Genomic DNA, 20,804 nt, shown 5'->3' on the forward strand with positions numbered 1-20,804 from the left:
ACTATACAAAAAAGACAACCCTTAACGCTATAACCTTCATCTGCACTGCCAAAATGGCCACTGTGAAAAAGTCCATTAAAATGTTACAGTACCTACCGGTAATCAGAAAAAGAGGTAGAAGATAAAATACTTTAAAGCACTAGTCACAGACACAGCAACAGGAACAAATAATAGTAAAACCTTCTCTCAAAACCTTTTAGCAGAACCTTATCTTATCCCAGTCTTCCCTGTCACCAACTTTCACTTGGAAATGTTTGTTCTGTAGTAATGTGAGCTGTACAGTTTTCCGATGACTCTAATCACTCCTGTGGAAACCGGCACCCAATGTTTTGTTCATTCCTCATGGCAAGACTTGTATTGTTCAGTTAAAAATAGTGTATTGTCTCATGGTGCTCTCACTGCATGCCACACCTCCCATCTAGCCACGTGTTTCCTTCCTGCTTCCCTACCTCGGAGTGTGGCGGAGGTGTGCAGTCCTTTGGGCTCATGCTTCTGGACGGTTTTGAGAAGGTCGGGATCGGAGTCAAAGAGCTCCCGTTGGTTCTGCCAGTAGTTTCCCGGGGAGACCAGCAGGCAGCCGTGCTCTGGCATGACAGAGTGCATGCGCCGTAGTCCAGGTAACAGGTCCGTCACCTGTAGACATAAGGCCTCAAGGCTGCGCATCCCAGAACTGAAATCAGTGGAGCAGAGCAGATGAGATGAAGAGGATTCCTTCCTATTTTACTTTCGGACAACAACTCTTTTGTTGAAGAACAGATGTTGAACAGTCCTATAGTATAGTCTTTACCTGTCAGAGTGGACATGGTTGCGGATCTCCTCCAGCAGGGTGAAGACACGTCCTAGGGGAGAGCGGAAACCATCCACCGGCACCAGGCTGCTCTCCCACGGAGACACCGCTGCCTTCACCAACACCTGCTGGATGTAGGCCACTGGAGGACCCCGGTACTGGACCATACAGAGACAGACACAGATAGACACATGAGAATAAATAAATAGGGAGAAAGACCACTGAGGCGGCGTCTCCGACAGATACCCCTTAATCTGCAGATTATACCAGTGTCATTTTAGTTATGGTCAGGGGGGCACACAACAACAATGTGTCGTCAAAATGTTTCCTGTGCAGTAGATCAAAGGCATGCGAGGCGCATTTGCACACCAACAGCTGAGGCAGTTCTGTAGAGAAATCTGACAGACATTCAAAAGGAACTCAAATGTGATGTAACGTCCTGTAAGTAGACTTAGAACTAAAACTAGTGTTGACTAATCATTACACGTGGTTCTTATTTTGAAGAGGAAGTCCGTGCACAGGAAGTCCGTTTCAGTTGTAAACAAGCTACTATGACACTTTCCCAAAGTTACGTGGTGCTCCTGCTAAACAACACAACCATAATTATTTACAATATGAAAACCATGCATCTTGAACATGAGTTGATTACTTAAACATGGAACCTGCAGCACTAGGTGTGTAATTACTTTTATCTATGTTGGACGTTTGTTTTGGTTTCAGTGGTTGAGCTGCTAACAAACGTGTTGCTTAACAACTAGCGTATAAATACGCATCTTTATCTTTTGCATCTGCCCGTGTGGGCAGCATAACATTGTGGCAGAGTAGAAACGTCCGTATAAACCCCCCCTACACCAACGTGTTACTAATTATGTACAGCCCTGGTTATGGTACCTTATGTGGACTATGTGGTCAATAATTCAATCAGTTAGCACCTAAATCACATGTACAACATGCTGTTTCTGTTGTATTCACACTTCCAGTGCACCGGAACTCAAAATAAAGGCGCTAGAGTGCCGAGCAGATGAGGCAGATTTTACTCTGAAAAGCCCCTCCTTCCATTTCCCGCAAATCTTTGAATATATATTCTTTCAGAGCGAATGTTTTTAACTCAAATATTTGCTTCTGGGAGGTCGCTGGAATAACATATTTTCAGATGGGGTCAGCGGCCAGTTACATATATCTTTGGGGGTCCTTGACATGAAAATGTTTGAGAACCACTGACATAGAAACATGGGTTTTTCAGAAAACTGTCGTGATTTAGAAGACATTTGTAGAATCGTCCTAGGTCTATGAGGACAGAACATCGCCGCTCTGATCAAAACCATGGACAGCGACGTATATTTAGAATGAATAGACAGTTTTGTCGGGCCGTAAACAAGAAAGTGAACGGCTGTGTGCATGTGTGAAACATGACGCTGAGCGCTGCACAAGGCTTGCCTAGCAACAGCTGTCAAAAAAAATTGATTTTAGCGATGACCCGAGGGTGTGCTTACTGTGCTACTATTGGCAATTTCAGACTATGTCGGGAGATTAGATTGGGAGACGTCTGTGTTAAAAGCTGCTCCAGCGTGCGAGGAAATACATTTACTAGAATACAGGAATGAAATGAATAACATTATACAGTTTTGCAGTATAATGCAAAAAGATGATGCAGCTCTATGAGTTATTGAACACACCCCTGCAGTGGGTGGGGTTGTTAGTTTTGTTCGTCTGCAACATTGACAATAAATAAACATGACATTCATTTGCCAGCACAGAGTGCATGCCACAAAATTATTGTGTCTGTGAAGTGCCGGTGTTTCTCTTTCAGTCAACCTCACTTTATCATTCTCTCGGTTGCATGGTGTCAGTCAGTGCTGTGTTCCCACTGCAGTACACTTGGGAAAATGTGTCTCTCAAATGATTTCCGGTTCGCAATGGGAAAATGTGAAAGAGAGACACAGGCCAAAGAAGTCAATGAATCCCTACAGGTTATTCGCCCACCAACCACTGTTTGTGACCATCCCTCCAGGCTTTTGCATGAACATCCCCTACTTGGAGCCCAGTCTGGACCGTGTGGAACTCAATATTTGGTCAAGACTGACGTCATCAATATGGGTAGGCCATCCGGCCTTGCCGGAGATAGAAGTGGCTGTTTCTAAGTGTGAGAACTCAACACCCGTCTAATGCTGCAAAACAGTGGCCGTGGTGGGTACGTTTAAGCATAACTTTGGCAAGTAACCACTCTGTTCTAATGCTTAACTGATGCTTCAAAGGCAGGCAGATGAGGTCTCAATTCGGCATTTTACGTTCATGATTTCAGAACTTTCATCACGGTTTTCTCTAGTACTCTTACCCAATCAGGCTGCTCTCCCAGATCCCCTTGGGGCTCATGAGAAGGGATGGCGTAGTCTCTTACCCAATCAGGCTGCTCTCCCAGATCCCCTTGGGGCTCATGAGAAGGGATGGCGTAGTCTCTTACCCAATCAGGCTGCTCTCCCAGATCCCCTTGGGGCTCATGAGAAGGGATGGCGTAGTCTCGAACCCCCGTGGTGAACTCCACAGGTCCCGTCCCTGGCAGGGGAAGCCTCAACAACGGATAACTGAGAAGACACAGAGGAGCAAGAACTGATGTTCACGAAAAAAGAATGTAACAGGACTAAAAGTAAAAAGGTCCTGCTAGCAGCCACTAATGTCCATGCAGCTTCTGACACCAAACTGGACATTGTAGTAGGGTACATCCTCTGGACATTGTAGTAGGGTACATCCTCTGGACATTGTAGTAGGGTACATCCTCTGGACATTGTAGTAGGGTACATCCTCTGGACATTGTAGTAGGGTACATCCTCTGACGCACAGCGTCCTCTGAGTACAACATGAGTCACAACTCCAACCACCACACCATTATATAAAAAAAAGTTAAAATGTAGTAGTAGTAATTTATTTCTTTGTATCACGTTTTGAAACATCACAAAACAAAATAAAGATAAACTTGAAAAGAGATTTATTTTTAAAGTAACAATAATGAAGAAGAAAAAACGCTATTTCCATGCTCAGACACATACCGTAATTTCCGGACTATAAGCCACTACTTTTTCCCCATGCAGCGGTGCAGCTAATCTATGGATTTTTACAGCTAACGGCCACTAGGGGACCTTCTAAATCTATCTCTATGGCCTCTATGCAGCTTATAGTCCAGTGCGGCTTGTAAAGTATGTACTTTTTTTCCCTAAAATTTAGCTGGTGCGGCTTTATAGTCCAGAAGTTACGGTACCTACAGACACACATTGCTGCGTATAGGAGTGGCTGCCTAGCACCACTCAAAAATATAAAGTACACATCAAATAAAAACAAATACAAGGCATAAAAACACAAGGAGATAAGCACAGATAAATTAGAGGCAATAAGAAGATATCACCAAGGGCAAGATGCTGGGTTCTGAGTGCCAGGAGGGTTGTTAGATCACAGGATAAAGCTCAACTAGATTTACTCACATCCTGCTAATAAGGTGTGTGTGTGTGTGTGTGTGTGTGTGTGTGTGTGTGTGTGTGTGTGTGTGTGTGTGTGTGTGTGTGTGTGTGACTGTGTACACTAACATACATATACACAGCGTATAGCATACTGGGACCGGGTGTGGTGTGTGTGTGAGTGTGTGTGTAGCCTTTAACGGTGTCAGAACACTAATTAATGCACTACTCGGCCACAAATGGGAATAGACTTGGGTACAGATGGATAGGTTGGAGGTACTGTAGGTAGGAGACATGTGAAATACACGATTGCGGCAGCTAAACACGCACACTGCAGACATGTCAAACTGTGGTGTACAGCAGTGATTCAACACTGGATTAACCAAGAGAACATGCGAAAAGGTGGGTAGACCGTTCGTCTGTCGGTCCAGCACTTTGTCCCTGGACATATTCACGCTCCCAGGGAAAATAGTCACATTTGAACAAAAGATACCCTAACCAGCCTATATAATAGTCAATCGGGCCTATTCAGTCAGCCTATCAGCCACAACGGGCCCCGAAGCACAACGGCATTAGCCAGCCATACAGGTACTTTATCATTTCCCAGGAAGAAACTATTCACAAAGACACCTAATTGCATAATGTCTTAGCCTAACATGCTGCAGAGATGAGAGTCAAATGTACAGGAGACTACTCAGCTGTGTTGGTCCACTAGCAATTTTGAACTACAAATTAAGTAAAAAGGGCCTTTTGCACATCTAGTACTGGGAAAGGTGCGTAGGAGCAGGCAACTAGTGCATTGGACGGGAAGAAAACGGAGATCCCACACAGCGCACACCGTCTTCACTTAAGTCATCAAGATGTGATTCACAATGTTAATTTTTTTCATACCTCCAGTTCTAGACAACACGAAATGGGGGGACTTTTTATTATTTCCACAACTCAAAAGGTATATTAATGACATAGTAAAATGTTTAAAATGAGTGGTATTCCCCTTTAAGCTACTAGTAATAGCATATATCTTTTAGTTTTTTCTGTAATTTAAGACAGTGTGCAGGATGTTAACAGTCCAAACATGTTTCTTCAAATGAAGTAACATCAGTAAAGTGTCATCATCACCAAGTTTGTTTAACAAGTCATTTATATTTTAATGTTGTCTTTTTTTCTTCAGTGATTCTTTATCCTATTCCTATATATTTTTAAGAGTTTATTTTTTAAGATAAGATTTTTATTGATCCTCTGAGGGATCAATAAAGGTTGCCAAAGACAACACAGCAGTTAAGATACCGGTTATAGGGCAAGAAAAAAGTATTGTAGAATAGATACAGAATTACATCACAATTCAGTGCAACTGTGCAACACCATCAATAATTGGGACAACCTCAGCAGTGCTTGCATAGTGCAAGACAAAGAAAAAATACACTGTGGGGGCGGCGGGAGGGAGGATTCTCGAGCAGGATTATTAAATAAACTTCTGTGTAACATCTCTCTTTTGCACTCTCCTTTCTCTGCATCTCTCTCTCTTTCCTTCATCCTCAGCCACTCCCTCCATCACCCCCACTCCCCCGCTTCTATTTAAGGTCACTGTACCTTCACAAAGGCCTCTTTTGTACGGATTCAGGCCCCCCTCCCAATAGGCAGATGGAGGCACAGGACACCCATTCTCACGGGGCCACTTTCTCACAGCCCTCTGCTCTCATCCTGCTTTCACTATTTGTGAAATAGTTATTTTCTTTCCCTTCACCCGGGGCGAAAGCCGGCCAGACGTTATGCTGGCATCCATGCTGTATGTGCTACAAGGACAGTGCTGTTCAATACTGTTCAATGTGTTTATGTACCCGTTGTCTTGTACTTAATTTAATACGTCTGGCTGTTGTTATTAAATCAACTATCTGCATGCGTGCGTGCTTAGGCTGCTTTACAACATATCCCCTACTGAAGCCTGTCCAGTGCTTTCACACATGACTTATTTTTGGACAGGGATTTATAAAAGAGTAGTGGGGGGGTATTCATGTGCACAGATGGCCGATTCTGATGCCTGTTCCTTCTTGTTCTGTCCGACTTTGTTAAAGCTCTTTTTACTTTCTCTTCATTTTTGTTCTTAATTTACGTTCAGCCCACCTCCAGTATGTTTGTGTTCTTTTTGTGGGTTTTTTTGTGTTTGTGTCTTTTTGTGTTCTTCAGCTGTTAATGTTTTCCCAAACTTCTCATGCATTGCACACACAGTGACACAGTGTTATTCATTTGATTAGATGCAGAGTCCTGAAGCATTGATTTCTTGAAATAGTATTTGGCTAAATGTGATGTGCCTTTATCCCTGCAGGCAGGCCCACTGGTGGTAGCCACTTGTTTGAAACCAAAACACGTGCATGCATGCATTTTACATGTCAGGGTGCTGAAATACAGCATTCAGACTGTGCAACACTAAATATTAACAGGCTCCAATATGAATTATTTACTGGTGTCAAAATGTTGAAAATAGATTTGATTGATTTGATTTTGAATCGATTGATTTAGATCCGTTTAGAAACTTTGAATTCTTTCTATGCCACATAATATATAGAGACAAAGAAAACACTCCCAACACCAATACAGATATACTGTACCTAATACACATACAATACATAGCTTCACAAGTCACAACTGGGCACAATAACAAGGAGGTTTCGGTTTAGCGTAAGTATGGACATGGGGGATAACATAGTATGAACACATGAATACACAGCATTAACACAACAGCAATGCATCCTAAAGATTGGTTAGCTTTCTTAGTTTCTTCACTGTTTGGGAGTCGTTCATAGGTTGCTGTGTTGCAGTAGATGTTCACCCCTGCTATTTTACTTGACCTATGCAACTCTATCTTTGCCGAGGAAGGATCTATTAACAGAGACTAGCCATACAGTATGTCTTTATCCACATCAGACTGCCTAGGATTGCACATAAAGGATAGCTGCCATATGGTATGATTTCATTCACCCATACTGAAACATATGTACCAGCGCTATGTTTTTTTGTCTTTGTAAAGACTATGTAAGATTATGTAGATTGTGATTCCTGCTCACTGATAATAGTTACACACAGTACCTACCAGCAGGTGAGGATGCTGGCGGAGGTGAAGAGGATGATGGGCACTGGGTAGGAGGCACACAGCAGCCCATGGCGGTAGAAGGCCGCCGAGATCTTCTCCCGCAGCCGCTCGCGCAGCGTCATCCTGGGGGGCGGGGTCAGCTGCCGGCCATCAGGGAGCACTGGGCGGCCGAGGATGGGGCGCCGCGGGGCATCCAGGGACCTAGGAGGAGGATTGGAAGGTTTACAACAGGACCGAAAAACGAACTGTTCTTGTTGTCTGGCCAGTAAGACTAGCACATTTTTTTAAAGAACTCACCCAAATAATGTCTCTATCTGCCAAAATGGCTGAGGTAAGAGCTGACAGCCTACCACAAATGCAGACTAATGATATTGTCACATGTCCAGCTGTCAACTGTGTGTTTTGCCAAGAAACCAAGCCAATCAACTCAAGATTGGCCTCCCATGCTAGATGCTGCTGAAACACAGCATATTCACAAACTCAGAGCTGTGTCAAAGCCACCCTAAAATGTAGAGCAGTCTGGTCTCAGGCTCTCAGCTTAGATGAAAACAGCTCAGCGGCCACACCCAGAAGGAAAAACATAAACACTTTTCCAAATAGCATCACCTTTTCGTACAAGACAGTGGGGTAGTTTAGTTTCCACAGTCATTCAGATGTAAGCCCTTGTTGTATGGTACCACTTGTAGGGAATCGGGATACGTAAAAATGACCCTGCCATGAACTATTCTCACTCACCTCAGTTCAGAGACTACTACTACTAATCAACCTGGCTGCTACAGTACACACACATTCTGCTCTACATGAGGCTGGCCAGATCAGTCTGTCTACTCCAGTCAGTGTTCTTTTTCAGCATCCCGACATACAAGAACTTCTGCCTGCCTTGTCTCTTCTTGTCATGAGGTGGTTCCCTCAGGAGAACTTGACGGGCCCTGAGCTCTGGGTGCCTCTGGCAATGACCTGCCAGCTGCATTCTGCGTGCTGCTACCTTGTCTCCAACCCTCGGGAGCTCTCCGTAAAGAACGGTGTTGTTCACTATGTTCCCACCATAAGACGCCAGGAGAGACCCAATTAAAAATGTGTCGGTTCACATTGCGACATGCTCAGGAAGCCAATAACCGAAAACCCATCTAATTCCCTCTGACCAGAAAAATATTTGCTGTCGTTTCTCCACACAGTAGCTTATTAGCCACCATCATAGTTGCATATTATGTCCCATGCATGCATTTATATTGCCAAATGCTAAATCTACAAGCTCCCAAAACATTGAATGTGTTGTGAGCTTGTATAACTGCCATTTTCACTATTTTGGAAATTTGAGGGAAAGGTTTGCCTAGCTACAATGACATGCACAAAATGTGTATGACAGGTTGAAAGTGGTTAACTGTTGCAGTCCTGTTGGACTTTAAAGTAAATTGACAAAATAATAACCCCTACAGGAGAGATTATTATTTTGAATAATAACCAAGTTAAATTACATATTTCTCCAGGCAGGAATAATCAACCATGATCCAAAAGCACCACTGTATGGTGGCTGCTATAGGGTAAGTAACTGCATCTGAAATAGGCAACTAGCTACTGTATATCCATTCAACCAAGAAATGTGTTTTTTTTTTTAAATAGTTAGACTTAGTAAACAGTGTGCAAGTGAAATACACTTAATCTACCATGTTAATTGAGCCCCTGTTTTATTAGACTAATCATTGCCTCACAAAACCTGTTAATTTAATGTTTACCATGTCAAATATAAAAACCCTTAACCTTTTCATGTACAGTTTGTACTTTGTACACAATTACAAAACTAATTTAGAACTACAAAGTCAAACCTCTCGGTTTTAGCCTATGTTACCTGTTTGGTGGAGGCCAGGCCACCTGCCTGGTTCGTGGCTGCTTATGTCCTCTGAACGCGCTCAACGCGGCAATGTTTGCATAGAGCTCCCTTCTCAGCTCAGTGGCAGAAGTCTGCGACTGCTCAGCTCTACCCCCCGGGAGCGAAGGAAACATTCCCCAGGTGGAATTCAGAGCAAGAGTAGCTTGATCCCCTACTATAAATACCTTATACAGTAAACACAGCGATTTCCCACTGTGTAACACAATAGTTATTATTGCAATGTTGAAAATAAAACTTTGAAGTAAAGCCTTCAAGCCTATGTCTGTGTGGAGGATACAGTTGACCCTGGGAAAACATTTGGTCCATGATCTTTCTCTCTACATGGGGAAAATCTTCAATGACCACGTCCATATCTAAGCTGGCTTCGTAGTGTATTGTGAGCAGAGTTACAAGAAAGTAGAATAGAACTGATTTGGCAGGTACTCAACAGCATCTCCGTCAGTGAGTTAATCCGGGATTGAGCTTATCAGAAACTAACTGAGCACAGAGCTCAGGTCTGCTGTAGCCACCCCCACTTCTTACAGTCTTCTGTACACAACACACAGGGAGTCCACTCTGACTCTGAGCACATACAGTAAGTGTTCTGTGAAATTACTTCACACAAAATCTAAACAGGGTAGGGAGACTTCACGGCAAGGTGGAAAGTGAAAACTAGCCACGTTGCGACTTGCGAGCCAAATGCTTAGATTGTTAACCATGGCCAGTAATACTGCACCACCTACTTTGTCACACAACCTGTAATGCTCTATAAACCTGGAAACGTAATGTACAATTATTGTGAGAGTGGCTTGTGGGTCAAGGCATACCAGCCATTGTGACATGACATTACCTGTCATGAGTGCAACAGGTAAAAAACTAAATACTCCATGACTGTACTGACAATTACTAGCCAGCAGAATTCCACAAGCTTTTGTGCCAAGCATACCAACTTAAATAGAAATGATTTATATCTAGTACCATGTGAGATGCCAACCTACAAACAGCAAAGTAACTTCTGATGTCTTGAACAGAATGTTTAGTGTTCTCACAGTCCAAATTCAATCATGAAGATTATGTGTCAATTCATCTTAATTAAATAGACTTATGATTAAAGTAGATTTATAAGGCCACATGTCTACCATGTTATTATAAGCAAAGACTTGCATGGAGCTTATCAAGGACTGTGAGAAAGTATACCTGAGAACTAGGCTGGTACAATACTTTTAAATGTCTCCTCAATGAGAGTAAATTGTACAAAGTATACTGGCTTACCTCTTTTCAACACTCCCTAAAACTCCCAACTTGAAGGCATCTCCAGGACATATACATTCCATTGGCAAATTTGGCATACTAGGACTTTGGTATTTGCAATGCTTTATGAAAAGTCTTCCTAAAATATAATCAGCCAAATAACTTAAAAAAATGTCCAAGTCACCAAGTCCCTACAATTTCAAGGTGCATCCATATTCAGACATAACCGCAACATAATTTAATTTAAATTCCATGCTTCCATAATTAGGAAGCTGGTCTCCCTGATCAGTGAAGGCCATAAGCCTAGTCATGACTGCACAGAGGAGCTCTGCAAAGAGGAACTGGCTGTTAGCTTATTGCACCGTAACCTTTTACAACCATGATAAAAGGAACCAATAGGCTTGTCAATCAGTAACCATAATGGAAGCACAAATGATACAAACTGCCCATCAAGACAGGTAGTCCGTTGTTTTGTGAAATTGATGTGTGGGAATAGCTAAAATTTTCAACTGAAATCACACTTCCAAGAAAACAAATTAAACAGGTGATAAAAAGGAAAGAAAACCCAAAAAATAATATGTTTGCATTGATTTTAAAAGGTTCCAGCCCAAGCAAGAAAGGGTAGCTCAATACATAGCTCAGCCAAATTCAAAACCTTCTACAAATCTTGTAACAGTTGAATACATTTACCATTAGTAGTTCAAGTAAAATACACTACCATGTAGTGAGACCCTGTTGGCTGAGACAAGGAACCCCCAGGAGTTAATTTCACACATTAATTTCACTTTAAAAAAAACCTGTATGAATGACCATTTTTTAACCCACTGTCAATTATCTAATGTAATCCTGGGCGCTACACTTCCTCTGCCAACCTGGGGGGCAGCGGATTGACCTCATGCTTCCTTCTATGCAAGTCCAAGCTGCTCCTTTTCACCTGACAGGGGGGAGTTTCCCCGGCCAGACGTAGCACGTGGTAGGAACACGTTATTCTGACCAGTTCCTTTCCCCCTTCCCCCATCAGGCGCCCGGCCGGCCAGGGGGAGGTAGTTTAGAGACCAGGATTACTGCATGTTTTTTGTGAGGGTTACGGTAACTACCCTAGGTGACACGGGGAGCACATGCAAACACCACACAGAAAGGCCATTTCGCCAACCCCGCCTTGGGTAACTGCACTGATGACACGGAGGAGAGAACACGCCCCCAGCACCCACAGTGTTCCCAGCGGGAATCAAACCCAGGACCTTCTAGCTGTGAGGCGACAGTACAGACTGTGCCACCTTGCCCCCAATGACTAATCTTTCTAATAATATGTTTCAGTACAACCAACCACTATGATTATATTTGTCATGTACAATTATGACACAAGAGAATTTAAGTCAAACCACACCATCTTCTCATATCAGGGTCCCTGACTCCCTGGACATTATCATTTGCAATTAAGGGTCTGTGAAAATGATCAAATTAAAAATGTAATTCTTATTATAATTTATTTCTCAAAAACTCCAAATATCACCAATAAACACAGAAGGGCTGTACAAGTTAAGCGGTTATGTGAGATTCTGCACTTGTCTTCTGGTCAGACGAAGGAGGAGCCAGGCCCGGCGGCAACCCAGTGAACCCACAGCGCCTGCACCCTCCTAGTGTCGCCTACATCTCATCACCCACTACTGACTGTCTCTGAACCCCCCAAGAGACAGTGGGGGCTGTAGCACACTGCACTAGCATGCCACTTGGACACAGGCCGGGGTCTGATTAGCCTTGGCCAGGTCACCGGGTCATCAGAAACATCCAACGATTCCAGATTACAACAATGTGTACAAGTTTGTGTATCAGTAGATTTTATTAATTTGAGTATTTTTAATTACTACAGTTAAGCTGATAAATCATGATACAATTTACATTTACAATTTAGGCATTTAGCAGACTCTATGCATCCAGAATGACTTACAATAAGCTGGGTAAATACAAGGTAATGCATCAAATGCATAGATCATGTGTATTGTATACCAATGCCACTTTAACATTGAGGTGCCCACATTGTGTAGTTGGCTAGTTGCCCACACTTTTCCTGTAGGGCAGGCTAATGAGGCTATCTATCCCATCACTGAGCAGTGCCTAGACAGGCTCCAGCCCTAAATGCCACTGCCCAGGCCTGGCAGGAGTATGCCTGTGATTTGGTGGGAGGAAACCGGAGAAACAGAGGAAGGAAGCCAGCGTGAAGCCGTGAACATGGAGAGAACATCTCAACTCCAGCCAGAAAGTCAGATGTGAAGCCAACAAATTATTCCTGTGAGGTGACAGTGCTAACCACCACTTCAGCCACTCTTCCTATACAAAATAAAAATCACACCCGTGTGAAGTGAGGGAGTCTAACTCATGTTGATTAGGTGATGTAATGGTGATATAAAACAAACGGTGCCAACACAAACATTAAACGCCATTAACAATAAAGAGACAATAGGACGTAATGAGGTACATTATGACATACATTTTCCCTTCATTGTCAATGGCGTTTACAAAACAAACATTAAACCTGTGTATAGGAGGGCCCCTCAAAAACTAGACACTCAGTGCACACAGGTGATGCAGCCATAGAGTTCTAGTATAGGATGCATTCCTAACGCAGCATCAGTGATGCTGGTGATGCTGCATCGCCTGCAAACCTTACCACTATTCTCCAAGCTAACCATTACTAAACAGAACATATGTTTGATATGCGTGTAGTAAGTGAGAACTTTCAGGTTCATGTAGAGTGCTCAGGTTACAGTAGGTAGAAGTCAACAGAAAGAGCAGCAGGTGGCAAACCGCTTTTAGTGGCGTCGCGCGACAGACCGTTTTAAATACTCTTTCAACTTATAAATAATGTACAAGTAGAAAAGGTTTCAACACATTCTCAGTTGTAAATATATTTCTGTCGAGTGGCTCTTCGTGTTCTTTATAGCTGAACAATTGCTTGACTGAATAAACCCTGCAGTAACTCAAGTATGCACGTTTTCCAGACATTGATCTTTCTTCCCCCCCCACCCTCTCCTTATTTTTCTACTTCTACCTGGTGAAATGTCAATTCTCTCAACAAATATGCATTTATAATTTTAGCAAATAATGTGAGCTGTTAACGTTAACTTGCAAACTTGGTTAGCATGATGCACAAATTCACAATGTGGCTTGTTGGCAAACGAGGTAGTTATTCCTGTTCCATTTATGAACAAGTTATACACAAGTTTTTCCCAGAGGAACGAGCTGATAGACCACAGTCACCACACTGCTCAACGACGTTTCAAAGAAGGGCTTAAAATCTAAGGTTACAGTTTACACCCCCATGAGGTCTTCTCTGCACCACGGAGCTCACTTTGCTAGCCTGTGTAGCAACAAGCTACAATAAGACACCGAGGATACGACCGTGACGTCACAAGAAATGTTGCTCGACGAACAATGATTTAATAAATCATTTTTGTCGATCGAAAGCTTTGTTAAACGTAGTATACATACATGATCCTTTCATGACAGCAGCGCTACACGTAGAACACGTCCGCTATGAGGCACTCAGGGGTCACATCAGTGATACATCCTTGGTATTTTAAGAGACCGCGAGCTAAAGCTAATTGATGCTAATGAATAACCACACTTGCCTTGGCGAACAGTGTTGAGCTGGTTCACGCGGAGATCCCAGTATGCAGTTGTTGTATTATCCTTTTGAATAGATCAATTGTCCAGAAAGCAACCGCCGTTGTTGGTAAATCTAAAAGGCTACAACTTCAGTTGGGTTTAGTGTTAGCTGGCTTCTTACTGTAGCTTCTGTGCTAGTAGGTTGTCATATATATCCAGTTAGTCTCTCTCCACTCCACTCCAGCCCCACTGTGACCTCTCCACTACTACCTCTAACCTCTCCTCTGCCTGGGGAAACAGGTGACATGGCGACATCTAGTGGTACTATCGAGGCATGGTAATAATTTGCAAACTTTTTGTAGTTGGTTGGAAGCCAACGTTGTAGTACTTTGCAGCAAGCTTCTGCTTCTGTTCTGAGTGTGGATCTAATTCCACCTTGAATGCGTTTTTCTTCATACCATAGCTTATGTATAGCCTACGATTTAAACTCTCGTATACCGAATCTGATGTCAGAATAATCGATAAATACATCTACGAGTCTAAATCTTAGGCTATCTTATGTACTACTTTGATCATGCTTATGCTATAGTGTTTGATTTCTTGTATGTTAATGGCATTGTATTAAGTCTTTATTAATTGAATACACAGGCCTTGTTACAAGCCCTAGGGCTCTTTGTGTTTATATCCTTTTAGCATCATTGTATAATCGAATCGTACCACAGTACAATTTACAAGTGACCCGTTAGATACAGATATACACAGATTACAGTTTTTTAATGAAGCGAGTTTCCCTTGATAACATTTTAAACATCTTTATTTCCCAAGTGACATAAAATGTTTATTTTGCAACCAGTGCTTGAAGAAATAACAGAATTGCTGTCACCAATACAAGGTCTCTTGATTTGACGTGGTATGTGTGTCCAACTGTCCATACCGAAATGCTGATTTATACAAGTAACAGAATAACTCAACTCTCAGATTGTGTAAAACATTATTAACTCAACTGACAAATCAGGGGGGGGGGGGGTCATAAACGTGTGGTTTGGACTTGGTTTATAATTACTTGTGAGCTGGTGTCACGCACCAAAAATAGCCAATCTACAAGCTTGGTTGATAGGCTATTTTTGGCTTAAAGGTTAGGGTTGAAATGACGTGTGTGTTCTTCTCGGTATGAGATTCCCCATGAGCCCATCTTGTGAACACAGATGAATAAATCCTTAATAATCTGAACTAATTGATAAGCTAGCCCCTCCTATATACAGCTTTTTGTCATAACTTGTCACGACAATGACAGGAGAATTTACGTCATGTGCGTCTGAGCAAATCTGCTTTTTGTGGCAACACAAACATTAAATGCCATTGACAATGAAAGGAGAATTTACGTCAGATGTGTCTGAGCAAATCGATTTTTTCCTTTCCCGATACCCATAACTCGAGTATTGGTCAATACCGATGGCAAGTACTGATCCGATACCAGTGTGTAATTTAAAAATCACACCCGTGTGAAGTGAGGGTCGCTCTTGTCATCGTACAAATTTACGTCATATTTGGCGGACATTTGACCTAATTTCTCCTTTCATTGTCAATGGCAAATATTGAGACGTGTGGGGACAAAATCTGTATATAGGAGGGGCTAGCCTAGCCCTAGCCCCTCAAAAATACCGATTTGCTCAGACACATGACGTAAATTCATTGTCAATGGGAATTTAATGTTTGTGTAAAACGAAAATCTACACTAATAGCTGAATATAGGAGACCCTAGCCCCCGTCAAAAGAAATCTAGGACAGTGGTTCTCAAAGTGGGGTCTATAACTCTGAGAGTGTACAAATGGAACCAAATGGACCCGCTGAATTATCCAGGTAACAGAATATTAACTGCAGCACTGCACCACAAGATTCATATTTCCATCTTCAGCAGACATGTTAATCCCTACCCCTGTAGTTAGGCTGTTGGTTGGGTTGAAAAGAAATCAACTGAATGCAATATACTAAAACAAGGCTGGTCCAATAATGGCGTGGCTTCATGTGGATTTTGGATTTCATGTGGCTACATGAAATTCCCATGATGCTAGTCATCTATGACCTATGACTCCATATTTAGGCAAGGTTTCAACTTTCAGCACGATTAGACCACCATGCACTTCCTTATAGAAGGAAGTGATTTTTGATTCCGAAACCTAGCTTAGGATACATTGACAAAACGAGCTGGCCGTATGGAGTGGGCAGCACTTCCCCTCACGAAGGCCTATCCAATGAAAATCACCTGGGTTTACCAAGTCTGTTGGAAAATGGGCAATCATCAGATGGCTACCTGTTTCATAGCAATGTCGTAATCAAGTCTGAAAAAAACAGTGAAGTAGAAGGTGCACTAGGCCCACTAGATGGTTGCCTCAGCCACTAGGCAGTGGGAAAACAAAGATAGCATTGTTTCCTGCTGGGGTCCAGAAAAGGACCCAACACTAAGAAATGTTCAACCAAGAAGTGGACAGGCAGGATTAAAGAACTGCACTTGACGTTCCACGGGCAAAGAAAGATGCACCCTTATCATGGACCTTGTACTGAAATAGTTTCTTCTGAGTCTGTTGTCCATCACCTTGTCTTCTCTGCCAACATACTTCCACCTAAAGGCCAGCCAACACAAACACAGTTTTATGGAAGAATTGAATTGTCCTTTATAACCACATTCAATGATGTACACACAAGCATATTGTGCATACAGTATATACAGCACACACATGTAGTTGTAATTGTATACATGTAAACACAAGTCACAAACCTGTCCATGGATGTCCCTGCAGAAGCCAGTGGGGAGACCCTGTACTTGGAGTGTAAGACTACACTGGTGTGTCAGGCCCTTTAGCAGCCTCTCTGAACCCTCTTCAGTGTCATCATCTTCCTCCCCGTCACAGCGCACTAACATCACCATGTTTCCCTGCAGTGAGGGTCAAGGTATGGTTATACATTAAGAGTGTGTGTGTGCTCGCGCGTGCACACAGACCCAGGGTGAAAAAGGCGCAAAGCCCGCGACACAAAACCTTTGAGGGTCATAGAAAAACAATTAATCAATAGTTTAAAAAACAAAAGAAATCCTGAAAAAAATAATATTTTGGAGTTAGGTGGTTTTCCCCCCGACAGCAGAGATATTTATTTTCATACAGACTGTGGGCCACACAAAATGTTTTCAAAGGCTGCTATTCAGGCTGTAGACTGCATTTTGAGGACTCTGGTTTTGCTCAATCGCAAATATAATACCGGTATGTGTCTTTTGTATCCTTATACAGCTTTTAATGTTTGTCTTGTCTAGACAAACATTAAATACGCCATTGACAATGAACAGAGTTTAATGTGTTGTCATAACAAATATTAAATGCTATTGACAATGAACAGAGTTTGTTTGTTTCGTCTGTCCCCAACCTCCCCATGTTACGTCATGATGATGTACTATAAGAGCACCCCTCACTTCACAGGGGTGTGAATGAGAAAGAGAAAAGGGGTGTTAAAAGAAGAAGCCAACCTGTAGCCGGGAGCAGACCAAAGCCCGACAGTAGTGGCTGAAATCCAGCATGGCACCAATGCTCAGCCCCAGACTCATGAGTACACTTATGTCATCCACCAGAAGTACTGGGGGTCCCCATCCCTCAACCCCAGCTTCCCCACCTGCAGAACCACTCAAACTACTTCGGACAAACTCATAGAGACCCCGCAGTCCAACATCTGGATTCCTGAGAAGATAGAAGGTATGTACTTGATGTCTGCAACTCTGCATATATAAACCCTTATGTATGTATGTCTGTCACCTCAAAAGTTGCTCACATTGAAACCAGCTCCAAACATAACAGTAAAAAGTGATGCGTTTCATTATCGTCAACAGTACATTTCTGCTATCATGGGTAGTGCATCTAGTTACAACTTGTAATTGTGCTAGCCCCTTTCGTTACCTTTTCTGAATTCTGGACGGCGGTACCCTAGGGTCCCTCGTAGCTTATTCCACCCTCCATAGGAGGCAGATCACTGTCTGTTCACAGAGACCTGCTCGGTCACTTGAGTGTGGATAAGATGTTTCAAAGATGCATACAACAGCTTTAGGAGACCGCCGCAACGTGTGCGAAACGGCATTAATCGCTGTTAAGTATTTTTTTTTTTTAAGTTTTGCTTCACTGAAATTCTCACTTCCCATGTCCCGCCTCCCACGACACAACAGCATTATAAACATCCTGCATGCACGCTGTTGGCCAATCAGAGGCAGTAACTAGGACGTGCAGCTAGCCAGTCACTGCACGTACAGGCGGTACAATGCAAAGTCAAGGAAGAGAGAGGAGTTCAGCGAAGCAAAACTTTTATTTTTATTATACTTAACGGCAACAGCGCTTAATGCCGTTTCACACACGTTTCCGCTGTCTCCTAAAGCTGTTTTATGCATCTTTGAAACATCTCACCCACACTCAAGCAACCGAGCAGGTCTCGTTGAACAGACAATGGGTAAATCTGCGTCCTATGGAGGGTGGAATAAGCTACGAGGGACCCTAGGGTACCGCTGTCCAAAATTCAGAAAAGGTAACAAAGGGTGCCGAAAGGGGATAGTAATTGTGCATGCATGTTGTCTTTAATCTTGCCTTATGCATTAGCTAAATTTGTCCCATAGAGATGTATTGATGGTACCTTAGAAAGTCCACAACTTGACTTGCTGTGTTGGAATCTTCATGAACCAAAACACCAAGTGATTCTGTTAGACCCTCGAGAAATATCAGCTGCCCCTTTTCCTTTGCTTGGGGAAGACTCACACCCTGGCAACACAGCATTGAGACATTTGCAGGCATATTATGAATTTGTCCACAGGAATAATGAATTAGTCTTTCCCATCTTTATCATTATAGTGAAGCTACACACCATGCTATCAAACCGCAGAAGGTAAAGCAAAGTACACTCACCAGTCTCTGACTGACTGAACTGTAGTGACTGAAGGATTGAACAAGACCAAGAAAACATACTTTGCAGCCCGCTGAAATACAAAAGTCAGATATGTGGTTAAAACCGGCATGATTTTTTTCTATTGTTAGCCTAGCCGCAATTTGCGATCTGCTTCTATTAAACGACGTTAAACTCACCAACATTGCAGCTGTAGGGAAAGTTAAGCAGATCGCAAAGCAATTTGGATGAGTAGGGAGTCAATGGAGCCTGAGGGTATTGCAACTCTAGATTCATCCCTATAGCGCCTTTCAGGACCCTCTGTTACCTTTTCTGAATTTTGGACGGCGGTACTTCAAACAAAGGCAACGCCGATTAACGCCGCTTCGCACACGTTTCCGCAGTCTCCTACTGCTGCTGTGAAACATCTCATCAACACTCAAGCGACCACGCGGGTCTCCGTGAACAGACAGTGGTAAAGCTGCATCCTATACTGTATATGGAGAGCTTCACGTCCTAGTTACTGCCTCTGGATGGCAGACCGCGTACACGTACATGCAGGATGTTTATAATGCTGAGAAGCCAAAACTTCAAAAGAAGGTTAATGCATCCACGTTTCCATTGTCTCCTACTCCTATAGCTGTGTTTTGCATCTTTGAAACATCTCACCAACACTCAAGTGGCGCCGCCGCTCTCCGTGAACAGAGGGTATGTTAATCTGCATCCCATGGAGGGCGGAATAAGCTGTCAGGGACCCTAGGGTAGCGCGTCCAAAATTCTGAAAAGCTAACGAGGGTCCCGAAAGGGGCTAGATTCATTCCATTATTTTAAAAAATCTAGAGTTGCAAATTGCGGCTATTGCTAGCCATGGCAACACACTGCAGAATAGAAACTCACCTCTTAGATAAAAGGAGAGGAAGTGATGAATGAGAAAGGAGGCATCAGTCTGTCTATCAGACACCAAGATAAATTCCCCCTGTATGGAAATGTTAATCAAAGTCACTGTAAGTGTGGTTCTTTACAATGTATTCAGTGGGGTTATAGTTGCATTATAATGCAACTAACGTTACTTAATACATTTTATATGAATGATTATAGTGCACACTGCAACTTGACAGTGCAAAGTGCAAACAAAACATACAATACATACAGCACAAAACACACAACACACTAAACAAGATGCAGTCCACAGTCAAAATAATCACCTGTTTGAAGTTCTCAGGACTCGTGTTGAGAATACTATTAAGCTCTGTAAACATAGCTGATCGTTACCATTACCGTAGGTATGAGAACAAGTTCACTCTGGAGAACAGATGCCAGAGAATGTTTTCTTTCGATGGATTGGGATGCAGGGGTTTAACAAGTTAAAATGTGAAGCTTGACTGCTTTCATTTCACTTAGCTATAGCAAAGCAATATATCTGGCTCTGCTTGATGACAGTGCGCATGAGCTCTTCTTCTTCTTTTTGTTTTACGGAAGCTGGCATCCAGTTTTTGGTGCATTACCGCCACCTTGTGACCCAACCCGCACATATACCGGTACTCTCTCTCTCCCTCTCTCTCACACACACACACACACACACACACACACACACACACACACACATACACACACACACACACACACACACACACACACACACACAAACACACAATGTGATTTTATTATAACATTCTGGTGAGGTGGTGATGTCAGGACATCATATGGAACTGTGAGGTCAGATCTGGAGGTTTTGGCCAGTGAGTCTGACTCATGATGTACACCATGTCAGATATAATCATATGGAATCAGTGAGTTCAGATTGTAAAGGTATTGAAGAGCCCATATATGGAGATATAGGTGATGATTCAGGCA

The 20,804-nt window shown here is 42.8% G+C and overlaps 2 protein-coding genes across 4 annotated transcripts in view; both read right to left on the bottom strand.

The window, feature by feature from the left end:
• The window catches only part of scap (SREBF chaperone), a 40,660-nt gene extending 26,379 nt beyond the window's left edge, over window positions 1–14,281 (bottom strand). The window contains exons 1-5 of one of the 3 annotated variants that reach the window (XM_080767451.1): window positions 14,069–14,281; window positions 7,322–7,522; window positions 3,249–3,369; window positions 788–945; window positions 450–670 (exon numbers count right to left, since the gene is read on the bottom strand). In XM_080767451.1, the coding sequence (XP_080623577.1) occupies window positions 450–670; window positions 788–945; window positions 3,249–3,369; window positions 7,322–7,443 (622 nt within the window). In that variant the 5' untranslated portion in view covers window positions 7,444–7,522; window positions 14,069–14,281. Of the gene's footprint in view, window positions 1–449; window positions 671–787; window positions 946–3,122; window positions 3,172–3,248; window positions 3,370–7,321; window positions 7,523–9,167; window positions 9,232–14,068 lie in introns of those variants that run through there. The other 2 variants (XM_080767452.1, XM_080767453.1) reach the window with 2 other exon arrangements.
• Window positions 14,282–14,852: 571 nt separating this feature from the next.
• elp6 (elongator acetyltransferase complex subunit 6) lies at window positions 14,853–20,384 on the bottom strand. The gene is made up of 7 exons (XM_080768518.1): window positions 20,156–20,384; window positions 19,848–19,926; window positions 18,974–19,044; window positions 18,705–18,829; window positions 17,560–17,767; window positions 16,822–16,977; window positions 14,853–16,666 (listed from the first exon to the last, which is right to left on the bottom strand). The coding sequence occupies exons 1-7, from the start codon at window positions 20,207–20,209 to the stop codon at window positions 16,541–16,543; spliced, it is 819 nt and encodes a 272-aa protein (XP_080624644.1). The 5' UTR covers window positions 20,210–20,384; the 3' UTR covers window positions 14,853–16,540.
• Window positions 20,385–20,804: the final 420 nt, after the last annotated feature.

This window comes from Protomyctophum bolini (genome assembly GCF_963924005.1).
Source record: "Protomyctophum bolini genome assembly, chromosome: 7".
NCBI classification, from domain to species: Eukaryota; Metazoa; Chordata; class Actinopteri; order Myctophiformes; family Myctophidae; genus Protomyctophum; species Protomyctophum bolini.